We start from the raw sequence: 15,615 nt of genomic DNA on the forward strand, positions 1-15,615 counted from the left end.
AAACCTGGAGTTGAATTGTCTTAAGCCGGAAGGCATTCAAGCTGCTGTTTTTCACTCGGCTATATTTCTCTATAAGCATCTAATTGTTTCAAAAAGTGATGTACAGTATGCAAAAACCTGAATCTAATGCAAATAAGTCTGTACAGCACTAAAGTTAACAGGTGTTCTCATTAATGTAAGTAGACATGGAACAATTCTTGAATGTTTTATAAACACTCATAATCATGGCCAAATATGTTACAATAGCATAGAGATACATCCTGCAACATCTTTTATTCTTGTTGTGCAATCTCAGCACTTATTAATGGAAAACGTGTGAGTAATAAACTAGTGGTGACATTATCCATTTTTGCATAAGTCACTGTATCTTTAATTAGCTAATATTTCTAAAAAAAATGGCCACCTGTCCTCCCACAGTTTGCTTGTTTATTGATGTTTTAGTAAACTTAGTGGGTGCAATGTTGATTGACAAGCATAAGCCCCTGTGCATCATTGAGATTCTCTAAAGACTTGACCCTTAAACCTAAGAATTACCTCTCGAAAATCTTAAACCTGTGTCCAGTTTCTCACATTGTCAACTCTCAGAAAGGTTCATACACAGGGTGAGATTCTTAGTTGATTTAGTAGATTATCCCTGCAAGTCACATGGTGGCTTTGGAATATAATCAAGAACATTCTATTCTAGTGATACACCTGGGAATATAGACCCAGTCGTGGTGCTTCCTGACTCCTCCAAATTTAATCCTATTGTTTGAAGTCTAGGACTTACTGACTGATGGGAAAATAGAGTCTCAGATTGCTGTTTTCAATCTTCAAAATGGATTTCCTACCCTACTCTGATAAAAGTGGCATTAGTCAATGCCACAATAAACTACTTACATTGCCTAAAAGAATGCAATGGTCTTGCAACCTCCAAAATTTTATTGCAATGGAGGCCTTCCACGAAGATGGTGCTGAAGACGAAGAAGAAATCCCCTGCTCCTCCCAAAGCTGAAGCCAAAGCAAAAGCTTGGAAGGTCAGAAAAACAGTTTGCTGTCCACAGAGATGTCCACAGTCACAAAAGAAAGAAGATCCACATGTCACCTACCTTACAATGGCCCAAGACACTGCATCTCTGAAGGCAGCCTAAATATCCTTGGGAGAGCATCTCCATGAGAAACAAACTTGACCACTGTGCTATCACCAAGTACCCCTCAACTACTGAGTCAACCATGAAGAAAATAGAAGACAACAGCACACTTGGGTTCAGTGTGGATGTCAAGGTCAATAAGCATCAGATCAAACAGGGTATGAAGAAGACCATTGACATGGACAAGGTTAACAACTTAATCAGGCCTGATGGAGAGAAGAAGTCCTATGTTCAATTGACTACTGACTATGATGTTTTGGATGTTGCCAAAAAAAATTAGGATTATCTAAACTGAGTCCATCTGGCTAAATTTAAATATAAATTTTTTCACTGTAAAATTTTTTATTAAAAAATATACTGTGGCATATAAAATATTAGCATATAATGGATTCACTGAAATGTATATGGTAGATAATGTTCATTTATTTATTATTTATTTAATGCCCCTTAGGTGTGAGTTCTGCAGCCACCCACTGGGTAGACCATTGCCCTTGGCTTCAGAGTAAATATAGTGTAGTACAGGGTAATCACAGAGAAATCCACAGAGAATTGCAATGCAGACCAATATGTTTTATAATAAAGTTGGATCAGGACATCATAGGAACATTTAGGAGGGGTATCTATTTCAGAAAACACTTTTCTATAAAGGTGACATCTAAATTGATCTGAATGAGATGATGGAGGAAGCCAGAGAGGTCTGGGCAATGGAAACAACCTGCTCTAAGGGAAGAAATGAAAATTAGTATAGGACAGCTTGGGAACAACAAAAAAATTTCAACATGGCTGGATCATAGAGATGCAGAGGGAAATATAGAGCTGGGGCCTGCAGTGTAGGTAGGTGGAAGAGCACACAGGGTCTGGCAGGCTGAACTAAAGTTTGTATTGCAGTGTAGCAGCTGTGGGGAATCTCAGAACAATGTCAGGCAGAGGAATAGGATGATCAGATTCGAATTTCAGAAAGATCACTATGGCTGCAATATGGAATATGGACTGGAAAGGAAAATGTGGATGAGATGATGGGGAAACCAAAAGATATTATTATTAAATCCATGTGGGAAATTATAGTAGTATAGATATTTATATGTATAAAAATTTTTCATAACATGATATTTTCATTATAATATAAACACATATATAATGTTAATCCATGGGTCAAAAAATACAGAAGGATAGAGAGTAATTCAGTATACCTCAGGGAAAGGGAGATTTAATGTTTATACTTCTGTGTTTATTAATTTTTTTTTAAATTTGGCATTATATAAATAACAGAAATAATAAAAATCATTCCAATTTGAAAATAGTGGGAGCTGCAGATTTCCAAATGTCATGTGACTAAATGAGTAATTTTGCACAGTGAACATAACTCAAATTAAAGGCCAATCTGTAGTTGGCAGTGACTGAGTGAGTGGTGGGGACCAGAAAACATGAGTCCTAGGATGATTAGTCTATCTACAGGCAACTACTCCTCCCAAATTTAGAAATTAATGTTAACAGCAGCAAAACTCTAAGCTGATATCTTTATACACCAAGTGCTTCGATTAGTCACTTTTTCAATCGTTTTTCATATGAGCACCACAGGCAAAAGTTTGGGTGTAGCTGACTGCAAAACTGTGGAAACTGCTAAACTATCTACTAATTACTTGGATAGTATTCTTTCATGAATATTGAGAAGACTTTTTCTCAGTACTTAAAATATTTTCCGACAGATAAAATAATGCACATGAGTTTTTGTTAAACATCTGATTGAAATAGACTTGGGGTTTGCGTATTTCATTAACAAATAGAAAGGTAGAGTGGACAAGTGATACGGATGTGAATGTTCACTATAGGGCCAATTTTATTTTGTAGAACAAATCTGTGTTGTAAGAATGCATGAACCAAATTATTTGGGTGTCAAAGGTACAACTCAATTTCAATTAAAAAGCACTGTTTCTTGAAAGGTTGGCCTTAAACCTTAGATTTCAGAATGCACTTGAGATCTGTTGTGTATGTAGCCCAACATTTGTTTACTTTCCATTAAACAAGAAATTGCTTACATGGGCAGGTTATTTTGATATGATGACACCACTGAGGGTTTCAATAAATGTACATGCAAATCAATCAGCCCCAAACACATTGAAAACATATCCAATAAACATCTGGAAACTAATGAACGCACATTTGTTAGCACAGGGGGGAGTTGTGGAAATTCAGGATCCATTGGTGGCTAGCCTTATTTAGTAGCATGTGGATTTAAGAATATTTCACAGAGTCAGAAGAAAGAGGGTAATTATAACATAAGGTTCAACATCTTTAGATATGTAGAACATTTTCCGTTGCTTAAAACAAATATTCCCTAAGAAAGTATAAAACATTTTTCTGACTTGCAAAGTTTTTGCAGTCTATCATTTAAATTACTTAAATAAAGGGAGCTTTACTGCTCCCCAAAGCTAAGAATATAACACCCTCCATGCATATTAGCTTGATCTTCTTGACAGACCAGAAAAGTGTTTGTGTGTGCCAATTAAAACAAAAATGGATCCCTAGTGGCTTGTTCTTCACACAACTTCTGAAGACTGCTACCCTGTTTGCTAGGGTAACCCTGGATAAGGCTGCCATCCAAAGTAAACAAACTTTTCAAAACTTTCATGACAGATGGGGGTTACAAATGCATTTTAATAAGAGAGTTGCCAAAGCAACTTTTTTTTTCCTTATAATCAGCATATATTTACTTAACATCTAGCAACATTGGGAACACAAAGCAGATACTTTCTCACAAAATGTTTTAACAAGTAATATTTTGGGAAAGACAAATTGAAGACCTTTTACTTCTAACTGATATTTTACCCAGAGTTTTATGTTAACTTTGCTCAACATGTTAAGAAAAATGTTAGGAGTTACTCACACTGGACTGTAATTTGAGATAGACATGCAGCTTGATAATGTAATTTCATCGTTGGTCATAAACACCTTTGAGACTAAGTAATTTGACTATTAGTACAACCATGACAACCTTTAATTGATCAGCTATATCAAATGGATATGTGTGAAGTGTGATGTAAGATGAAAAAATTGTGAGTCTCAGGGATCTTTTTAAGCATTATTTCCTCAACTTTAGGTCTTGAGCTCTTGGTATAATGTTGCCAAAATGTATACCTATATTTTATGCACTTAGAATTCAATGAAGATAGAGCCAAAATTAATTTCAAAAAATAATTGTATTCACTTCAAATGAATTTAGTATATTTTGACATAAATTTTTATATATACTTCATTTAATTCAAATCTAATGACTTCATCATGATCCCAAAGTGTCTCCAAATACAATAGCAATTAAATCCCATTCCTTCTAAATGGGTTATCCAGTTATTTGTAGAATCACTGTAGTCATATCATTCAACATTTTTTAGGGCCCTTCGGATATTTGGAATATGCTATTATATGTTTCTTACATACAGTTTCAGCTTTATTAAGATGTAATAAATTCTTCTTTGGCTGATAGTTAAAGACTGATCCTAAGCAAAATATGAATGATACTTCATGCATATGTAGGATTCAGTCCTTTCTAGAATTTGAACACATTTTTTTTGGGGGGGGATGCCCTAATCTTGTTTTAGATATATATTTTTTCATAGCAAGATTGTGGTTGTTTGTGAGGGGGGGAAAAAGAAGAAAACATCTGAATAAGGATACTGGGTGATCTTTTTATTTTATTATTATTTATTTATTTATGTATTTATTTTTACATTTAAACAAAGACTTTTATTAAGACCCAGGGTTTGTTGAACATATCCATTTTACACCACATAATATCATTAGTATCTTTTTTTATGAATATAATTTATTGTCAAATTAGCTTACATACAACACCCTGTGCTCATCCCAGCAAGTGTCCTCCTCAATGCTCATCACCCGTCTCCCTCTCCCCCACCCCATTACCCACCCTTAGTTTGTTCTTTGTATTTAATAGTCTCTTGTGATTTACCTCCCTCCCTCTCTGTTTGTATCTATTTTTTTCCCCCTACCCTTCTCCCATGGTCTGATCTTTTTAAAATTAGGCTATCTTTAACATAACAAGGAAGACACAAGCAACTTTTTTGTAAGGTCTACATTCCAGATTTTACAACTTAAACCAAACCATCATAGTCCTTTTCCCATATGCACAGAGTCCTTGACTGTGTAAAACTGTTTGCTGAGGACTAGTGAACTAGAAATCAAGATCTTTGTAATCTCTTAATTCTATCATTTAAAATGATGCCAATTTGATAGAATGGCATTCTCATTTTCCTCATTTGCTTCATTTTCTTCATTTGCAAAATTACTTTATGATAGTGGAGGGAAACTGCATTTGAAGAATGTTTATTATGTGCTTTGAGATCATTAAAGCTGATATTACTTTGCATACCAAGTGGTAGTATTCGTATCCTTAATGTACTAAAGTTCTGATACAATCAACCTTTAAAGAATAACATATCATGACCAACAGTTTATGTATAATTCCATGATGTAAATGTATCTGCAGTAATTACTCCCTCCTCTGAAATCTTGACATGATCATTGTCTGTACCACTCACATTGGGGCTTAGTATAAGCCATTTTCTATTGTTATTTATCTTTATATGCATATGTCCTATTTATGCAAACAGATTGTGAGCTCTTGAGGATGGTGGGGGGGGGGGGTGTGTGTGTCCCTAGCCTCTAGCAATGTGCCTTGCACTTAATGGATACTCAATCAGTCCTTGATGACTAGCGGGATATTCAGTCAGAAACACCTCATCTCAGTCTCCTGAACAAAGAATTATTTGCGGAATTAATTTACAAGAGGATAGGTGCTACGATCAAAGGGAACAGATATCACTCATTATCTCTTGCACTTTTGATAGTCTCTCAACATGTATTTGAGGTCAACTGGAATGAAAGTATCCAACAAGAGTTAGCCATCAAATATGTTTTACTGATAAGGTATCTATCTATAGCATAAAGTTGTACATTGATTACTATCATAAATACTTATTATTTTAAAAAGGCTGGCGATAACTAAATTAAAATGTCCACAGTGTTTACTCCGTGGAGTCATGAATAGTTTTAATTTGTTCTTTTGTTATCTTTATTTTTTCCAAATTCTTCACAATAAATTCAATTATTCTTAGAATTAGGAAAAAATATGAAATTCTAAAAAGTTTTTGTTTCTATTCTGGTAAACCAAATTATGGAAATTTTTAACAGCAAAAATGCCATTCCACATATTTTTCACTTTCGTTAAAATCTAACACAGGCAAGACTACATGCCGGACAGTATATTGACAAGGGTGATACTTAAATAAACACAAACACTACTCATTAAAACTCCTCAAGGATTTTTAAATTAGCATAACAATATTCCATGCATTAATTAAAGCCTGAACAACACATTTCTTCTCTCCACATTGCTTATTGGTGGAGTTGGGGAGCAAGGAGTTACCTGCTTCCATCTTCAGAGGAACCACAAGGTCACAGACTTAGGTTCTTAAAGAATGTGTCTGTTCTTCACGTTGCCTGGTGGATACACTCCTACGATTTCCTAGGCATCCATATGTCACCAGCAAGAATTCAGACAGATCCTTATCCAATATGAAAACTTTGAGGCAAATTTCCCCAGACAGGTAATGAAAGGTATCTGTTGTTGACAACAATAGCACATTTCATTAAGACTGCTTGGTGGCAGGATATATCCCTTTAAAATACAACTTGGTGGCAAGGAAGTGGTTTAAGAGACATTTGTCCAAAGTAGGCTTCAATGCAAAATGGAGACCAGCCACTCTTGCCTTAACCCATTGTGTTTTCTGTAGGTTCTTTCTTCACCCACCTCACACCAACATCTGTCACTTGGGCGAAACTTGATACAGAAAAACGCATTAGCATGGCTTCATCTAAAATCTTTTATGTCTGCTATTAGTTTTACATCACTTTACATTGCCATCAGGAATTGCTCAATCAAAAGGTTTAGTCGAAGTTCACAGTCTTTACTGATGTGTTTTTTCCCCCCAAGAGTGTTGAAAATTCAATTGTTCAAACTGAAAATATGATTCAGCAAACCATTTATCAGAAAACCTTAAAGAGGTCATGGAAAAATGTGGATTGAGAAACCTGAATTAAATGGGCATGAGCAGTCAAAGACTTTGAAAATGCTTTCCTGTGAATGGCTGGGATGGAGCAGAACAAAGTCAATTACTGACTGTAATTAAGAAGTGGATGCGTTTAAACTGTAGAGAGCAGTAGCAGACTTCTCCAGACTGCCTAGTAACTGGAAAGATTAGTGGGAAGACAGAGGAAAGAATGTGAACTGTATCTTTCTGATAGATTTTGAATGAATTGCATTCGTGTAGTTCTCTGATCCAGCTTCCTCAAATGAATTCATAAATCACTGAGTATGTACGATTAATGCAGTAATATATTTGGATAAAGAAACTTTTAAAATACATTTTGTTTTTGGTTGTGTTGGCAGTAAAAGATCCCCTTTGCATTGCATAGCATGCACCAAAAATGCAAATGTACTGGCGACGTACTTACATTTTATCACTGTTTGAATTTACTAGACTGAAAACTGAACTGTGTTAGCTCTTTCCTAAACCCTCAGAATATAGTAAATCTAATTATGTTTGTTTCTTGTACTTTGAAATGTTTCTTTTTACAATTTTAATAATGGTTTATTTATAATGGCAGAAAAAATATATTAGATTGCATGTTGTGTTTGGGCTAATTCATATTTCTTTGTGTATGTTACCAAATTGTGATGTTATATACTACATTCATAATCAAAATATTTAAAGTTAGATTAGAATGAAGGTAGAGGTCAAGGACATTACTAGTTTTCTTGGGTTAGTCACAAGTGACCTTATATTTTTAGATTAGTATTTCTGTGGCAACACTGTATAAAGTAAATATTTGGAGCTTTATGTAAGTGAAGAACATTGCTTGGGTGTTCAGATAATTAGGCAAATATCAGCTTAGCTGTCTTGTAATAGATACATAAAACAGAGGACTATTTAGGGGATATTCTGAGCCTTTTGAAGTCTTACATGCATTTCACTTAAAAAAAAAAAAAAAGAGTGGCCCTGGTAGTCTGTCAAATTCTAGAAAATAAAATTCCTCTTATTTTCTAATCTTTCACTTCTCATAATCGCATATACTTGGATAGTCCTCTCCTTACAGTTGTGAAACGTCGCAATCAAGAATGGTTGCACTGCAACACTGAGTGATGTTGCGTCTCTATACAGTTTTTCTAAAAATAAATGACAAGTGAATATATACGTATGTGTGTAATCGAAGATTTCTTTAAAACTCTAGGACCATTGTCATTAAATGTTGTCATAAGAATCATTGAGACCTTCAGAGTGAGCTATTTTGGGTAATAATTGTCACTTTCATGATAGAATTATAGAGACATCGTGAAGCATGATTTGCGATTTTCTGAACCTGTGCCACATTTCAATGTTCACCTCCTATTCAGAGCAAGTGAGGCTGAGAAGAGGTGACTAGCTCCTGATTGAGTATTTTGAAGTGTCAGTCCTCTTAAACCTCTGAAGCCTTGCTTGATGTGTGACAGTAGTCAGGAAGTGTTCATCTTCCTGTTGAAACAAAAAGTCAATACAAAGGGAAAATCTTCGCAGTTCAGATTGATGGCCTAATACAAAAAGCGTGTCCACACCCACTCTAATCAAATTCGTCTCTAAGTAGCCTTTTATGTGTGAAATCAAGAGCATTGCTCTGTTTCTATAGGGTCACATTCTTCTCTCACAATTCTGGGGAGGAAAAAAATTCACTGTAATGAAAAACGTATACTTACATGTTAAATATTGCCAACTGCTTAATCGCCCTGAGAGTCTGGAATGGGGATGTTCATTTGATAAATACGCTCCATGAGAGGTTCAAATATGTAAATAAAGTTTTATTCTAATATACTCCTTTTGTGGAGAAATTGGTGCTTTATTACTTTCCTATAGATCTTTATGATAGGAAAATAGAAATAGCCAAATGTTATTCATTTGCATGACCTTTTGGAAAAGTCTACATTAGTCTCTTTGGTAAATAATCTGTTTTACAGCCCTCCATAAAAGGAAATCAAATATAGAGATACTATTAGATTTGAAAAAGACAAACAGGAAAGAGCCAAAAGTGCAGAATGAATTCTGACACACCCGGGTGCATTTTTCTGAGGTTCTGACTTAAGTGGATACTGTCTGCATTATTCTGAACTTCCTGGCTTGCTTCTCCTTAAGTTGGAGTAATTCAGCTTTAGTCCTACTCTGAGTTAATCGTTCTATTATTAAAACAATAATGTATTTGTTATGACATGAAAAAACAGTTTATAGAGAGCAGTTCAAAATGATCCCCATCTCCCAGTTCCCAGAAAGACAATTACTGGAATACAAGAAAATATTTTGGTGTATTGAAGTGTGTTTTTTAAACAGCATGTGTGTGTGTGTGTGTGTATCCATTTTTTAATGTAAGAGATCTATTTTATATGATTTGCTTACCTGTCGATTTTTTTTTCAGATCACAACAGTATCAGGAAATGAGTTCCTTCTACAGTCAGATATTGACTTCATCATATTGGATTGGTTCCACGCTATCAAAAATGCAATTGACAGATTGGTATGTATTTGTTTTGGCTGTTACCTTTATTAATTAAAATGTTGTCACTTAAATTGTGCTGCTTAGGCATATAACACACACACATTTCAATGGATCCTACAGATCAAGAGATATTAAGTTATTTTAAGTTTAAATAGAGTCCGCTAAAAACCGTTTCCACAGACATGATTGTGGAGCTAAATGTCATTTGATTTCTCTTTCAAAAACACAGTGCATTCATTTTTTTCCCCCAAATAACATGGATATTCATTTATTAGAGGCTGTAAAAAGCACACAAGCACTTAATGACTACTGAATTTTCATATTTTCAGTTCATGCAGTCTGTAATACATATTCTTGAAAATAAATACCAACGTATTTAAGCTCATACTCACTGTTCAAACACCAGTAAATAATAATCCTTTGTACTGATTTTCATTGTTCTTCCAGCTAAGCCAGATTGTTCTTCTCATGAAAATTATGAATCTAAAACTTCATGAAATTACCCTAAATCATACATTCAGAGAATCAGATTATTGAAAACTACCATTTTATACTGATTCTAGACCAAACATCTAATTTTAGGACACTAATATTTGCAAAATCTTAGAAAGAAATATTCTTGAGAGCTTTTAATAAGGTATACAATAGGAAAATATAGCATTTTCTGTGTGGTTTTATTGCTATTTAATTGCAGTCATCCTTTATTTCATTTTGGGGTTAAAACTTAAAAAAATAACAAATTGACTTTTCTCCATCATCAATATGTTAATATTATCATCATCCCCTTATCCAGGCATGCCTTGAGCGCCCACACCCACATTCACCCACCCACAGACAGAGTGTGTTGTCATTAAGAGTGGACTCTGGAGTCAAACTGCCTGAGTTTGAATCCTGGTTCTATCCTTTACTAGCTGTGTGGCCTTAGGCAAATTACTTATCTCTTTTGGCTTCAGTTTCCTTGTCTGGAAAGTAAGGGTAATAATAATACCTACCTCATAGGATTACTGTGATGATTAATTGAGTTAATACATGTGGAATACTTGGGGTGATGCACAGCACTTAGTTTGATAGATAGATAGATAGATAGATAGATAGATAGATAGATAGATAAAGCACTATGATTAATGGCCTTATCCCAACGTAATTATCTTAGTTCAATCTTCCCTTTAAATCTAACATCAAAATAGATCTGTAAATTATTTGGTGAATCCTTTCTTCCTTGTGAAATTATTCAAGTCTAATTGTTTGTTATTTCCAGCCAAAGGATCCAAGTGGTTCATCAAGAAACCTGGAATTATTCAAAATCCAGAGATCCTCCAGTACTGAATTACTAAGTCACTACGATAATGATATAAAAGAACAGAAACCAGAGCACAGAAAATCTTTAAGTAAGTATTTTTTTTTACTTGTTGATTTTAACTTTGTCTAAATGCAATGCTTATGAAATATAAATGCATTGAAATAAGATTTGAGCCAAACTCATACTACTCATGGAAGATTCGCAGCCATTTCCTGGCCAGGGAATCATGCACTGGAGGGCAGTCTGGGTGCTTTGCTAGCGTCATTGTTGGTAATGCCTTTTGAGAAAATAATTGTTCCAAGGTCATGGTCTCTGCTTACAGCAAACCTCTGAATCTCTGAGTAATAGCCAGGGCATTCGGATTGGTGATTGATTTTGAAAGTGGGAAATGTCAAGCATCTCTAAACCTTGGTATGCTGACTATTTGATTTCCATACATTAAAAAATGTGTGAGTGACCACCACAGTTGGCTCAACTTAAACCAACAGGCTATGCAACTTTCCACACCTTCAGGCCACCAAAAAGTTTTAGAAATGTGGGTTGTGAATTATATGTTCTGCAGGGTCATATCTAGTTCTAATATTCTGAAACAAATGAATTTGGAGTAAAAAGGTCCAATCTCACCATATAGCGAACTTGAGTAGATCTCTCAAACTTGTCCAACATGTTTCCTCCTCAATAAAAGGGGATTATGAGAAGGTGTCACACATATCTCACAGTTGGTTTGAGTTTCGGCCTCCTGAAAGGTATCTCTGAAATCAAAGCAGGTGTCTCCGAAATCAAAGAAAACCAATTTCCCCAATTCTCAAAAATTATACTACTTTTCCTGGATCAGCTACCTAGGTACCCTCGATCTTCTGAATCGCTATTTTTTCTGCCATCTCCCTCTGATCTAAGATCAGTATAGTTACATACTACCTCTTTGAATTAAAGAGAATTCCATAGATAGAGAAGGGCTTTTAACAAAATATCTACACATGAACATGAGTACATATGCTAAATGACTCTATGTGTATATGCATATATTTGTGTGCATCAGGAAGACTATATATATATATATATATACACACACATACATATATATATATATATACACATATATATGTATGTATATATAAACAGAGATGCACTCACATGCATATGACAAGGAAGAGAGAAGCCATTTGTATATAGCATATCTTCCAGAGCTAAGTTATTCTAGATCTTAAGAATCTAGAAATAGCATGACAACTTTGAGTAGAAGCACCGTTTCAAAATTAAGTCATTATTCAAAAACTCATACCACAATACAACAACTGCTAGAAACATATTTAGCTAGCCAGTTGTGTTAAGTAGGAGTTTAAAATGATCGATGTTGATGTCTTAAACTGTATGGTGCTTGCAAATTAAGTTATTTGCCATTTAAAAATATTTTTCCGTAACGTGGGGCAGTTTGGAGTTATCTCATTTTGAATGTTTCCCTTTAGTTCCTGGTCATTGTTTCCCTTTACTTAATATGGGATCAAATTTAAGGTAAGATTTTAGAATTAGAATTCAACTGTGAGAATGTTAATGTCATGTGAATATGTGAGCATGTTACTGTTAATTATATGAATGTTTTGTTGTATATATAATAGGATGTATGAGGCAATTATTAGTAGAGATTTGGAGGATACCCTTACATGCTTCTAAAGCCTAAAGCTTGGGAGAAAATAAAGTTTTGTAAAGGTGTTTCAGAAACATTGAGGCAAATAGATTCTGTGTTCAGCACAATGTTTGAAATGTTTTAGGGGAAAAAAAAGTTCCTACAGATAAAATCCCAGCTACTCCTCTTTAGTATTTATTTTTGATTGAGAAAGACAATTATTTGTCTATTTGGGGCTTAAATTCAATCCTGCCTAGAGACAAGGGAAGAAACATATGATTTATTCTACTCATTTAAAAATGTACCTAATTCTCTAGTGACCTCTTATTCACTCTTCCCTTTGCAGTTAAAAAATAATGACAGGTAGCAAATATTGAACCCTTACTTTTCACCAGGAATTGTTCTAAGTTCATATCTATGTTACTCACTTAGTCCTCCCACTAACCTAGCAAATCAGGTACTACTACTAACACGATTTTATAGATGAGGAAACTGAGGTGCAGCGAATTAAGGCAGTTTGTACAAAGACAAGTTACAGAGACAAGTTCAAATCCATTCAGGTTAATATTAGAGCCTCTGCTTTTAACCATTATACTATGGTGAAGTGAACAAATAAAAGGTAAATTTAGTTTGTATCAACTTTGGACTTGGATGGATATATTACATTAAAAATGAGATCCATAGAAATCATCAAACTTAATAGGGACCCAAAAACATATTAGCAAAAGAATTAAACCCAGATGTCTTTGGGGTTTGATCTAACTATTAAAATAAAAGGGTCATTTAATTTTTAATGCTAGCCCTAATTTTAGAAAATGCTTCACTTCTATATTTTGATGGATATTTATAGTTGTAAGCCCTTTTTAAGGCTAGTATATATTTTTGCAACGTAGAATACAGTTAATATCCATCTATTATTTTAAATCAAGTTCATTCACTATTTATGTATTGATTTTCATTTGAAAGGCAAAATGATTGACTTACCCACACAATATCAAATTAGACTATGCACTTGAAATAGTGATTGGCATATTTTATAGTTGCTGTTTTTTTAAAATATTTTTTCAAGTAAGAAATATACTGTGTGAAACCCCTCTGATCTAAGTCCTAGATTTGAACACCCAAACTCAGTTTTTTAAAACATGCATTCAGTTTTATGTTACCCTGTTGAGATTAAATAATTATGTGGAATTAGAGATTCACAGTATCTCCTTCCTTATTAGTAGTCTAAGCACAAACTTTATTGTCAGTTTGCTGCCTTTGGCTTCCTGTGCCCTTGACGTTCCCATGAGTTTTGTCGCCAAGATTGTAGACAGATAAAGCCAGAATTACTTTTTTAAAGGCATGTGAACATCATTAGCAGCTAACAGGTGGTCATTTCATTGTCCAGTTTCTCTGTGTAACATGGGAAAAATTATGTACTCTCAATAAGCAAATTGTGAAAGTTAAGTGCTTAAATATACTTTCCTTTTAAAAATATGATTCTAACCTGCCAACACTATTAAGGAATAATCAGATATTTTAAGATATCAGTTGAGTTGAACAGACAAGAAGCCAGAAAATTCAATGTAAGGGCCAAATCACTGTGGGAAATTCAGGACACCAGCATTGGATGAGAGTGGGAGAGCAGCTCTCCAGGGAGGACTGTTAATGGAAGTGGAGAGTCAATCAAAGAAAATGCTAGCACATTTTTCCAAGGAAAGAGAAGCATCTTCCACTGATGGCAGAGGAAAGGCTCAAATATAAATCCTGCATCAGATAACCTTGGAGAGGTTTCTTAATTTTCTGAGCTTTACTTTGCAGGTCTATAAAAATGGGTCTAATACCCATTGTATATCTTTGCAGGATAGTGTGATTATCTGAAAGTAGATATGTAAATACTTAGCCCACAGCAGGTATTCAATGAGTAGGAACTCTTATTATCATCCTGTGTCCCCAAAGCAGATGGTACCAAAATAGGGCATGAACCGGGGGTAGTGTCTAATGGAAGACTGGAGCAGGACATATATACTCTTCCTCCTCTCCTCAAGTATAGAGAAAATAGGGGGGAAAAAAACAGAATTGGATATGGGACTCATAGCTGCAAAAATCTAAATATGAGCAGCTGGTCTTTCTCCTGGCGACTCCCCCGGTGAAAATGGCAGCCAGCGTGTCCTTGGGAGCAGCTCACCAGGAAATAGTAGAAGGGAGCCAAGAGATGCTCTTCATTCTTTTATGCCCAGAACTTCATGAAGAAGTTCCAGGTGATGGAAAGGATTCAACATCAAACCATTTCACTATTCCTTTAGACACAACTTTAGTTTATTCATTCACTCATATATTCATTCTTTGTTGTTAACAGATATACCTAAAGGTATACAACTAAAATTCTTGACTTCACTCATCTGCACTTTCAATTTTTTTAATATAAGTTTTGTATTTGGGTTTTGCCTTAGAAGTAATATACCTCATGCTAATCAAGTACTAAACTATAAAATTCATGTGTGGAGAACTTGAATAATTTTTATATAATATTGACACTTTTAGCATTATAAATATGCACCCCAAAATGAACATGAGTTAGAAGAATAAAATCAAAAAGCAAAAGAACTGAGGAAAGACTGGGTGGCTCAGTCAGTTAAGCATCAGTTAAAACTCTTAATTTCAGCTTAGGTCATGATCTCACAGTTTGTGGGTTCAAGCTCCGCATCAGGATTTGTGCTGACAGTGCAGAGCCTGTTTGGGTTTCTCTCTCCCACCGCACCCCCCCCCCCGCCGTCCCTCTCCAGCTCACGTGCTCTCTCTCTCTCTCTCTCTCTTTCTGTCTCCCAAAATAAATAAACATTTTAAAAAGTAAGAGAACTGAAAAAAATGAGTCTTTTATTATTATTATTATTATTATTATTATTAATTATTGCTATTTTGCAGATGAATTTTCTTTTAGCTGTCTTTTGATTAAATTTTCATAAAAAACAAATGTATAAATT

At 34.7% G+C, this 15,615-nt stretch overlaps 1 protein-coding gene across 1 annotated transcript in view; it reads left to right on the forward strand.

Annotated features, from left to right (window-relative positions):
* ARHGAP15 (Rho GTPase activating protein 15) overlaps positions 1-15,615 on the forward strand; it is a 620,330-nt gene that overhangs the window by 301,051 nt on the left and 303,664 nt on the right. The window contains exons 7-8 of the mRNA XM_043576628.1: positions 9,645-9,743; positions 10,984-11,113. Coding sequence (XP_043432563.1) covers positions 9,645-9,743; positions 10,984-11,113 — 229 coding nt within the window. The remainder of the gene's footprint in view (positions 1-9,644; positions 9,744-10,983; positions 11,114-15,615) is intronic.

The sequence above is a fragment of the Prionailurus bengalensis genome, chromosome C1 (assembly GCF_016509475.1).
Source record: "Prionailurus bengalensis isolate Pbe53 chromosome C1, Fcat_Pben_1.1_paternal_pri, whole genome shotgun sequence".
In the NCBI taxonomy this organism is placed as follows: domain Eukaryota; kingdom Metazoa; phylum Chordata; class Mammalia; order Carnivora; family Felidae; genus Prionailurus; species Prionailurus bengalensis.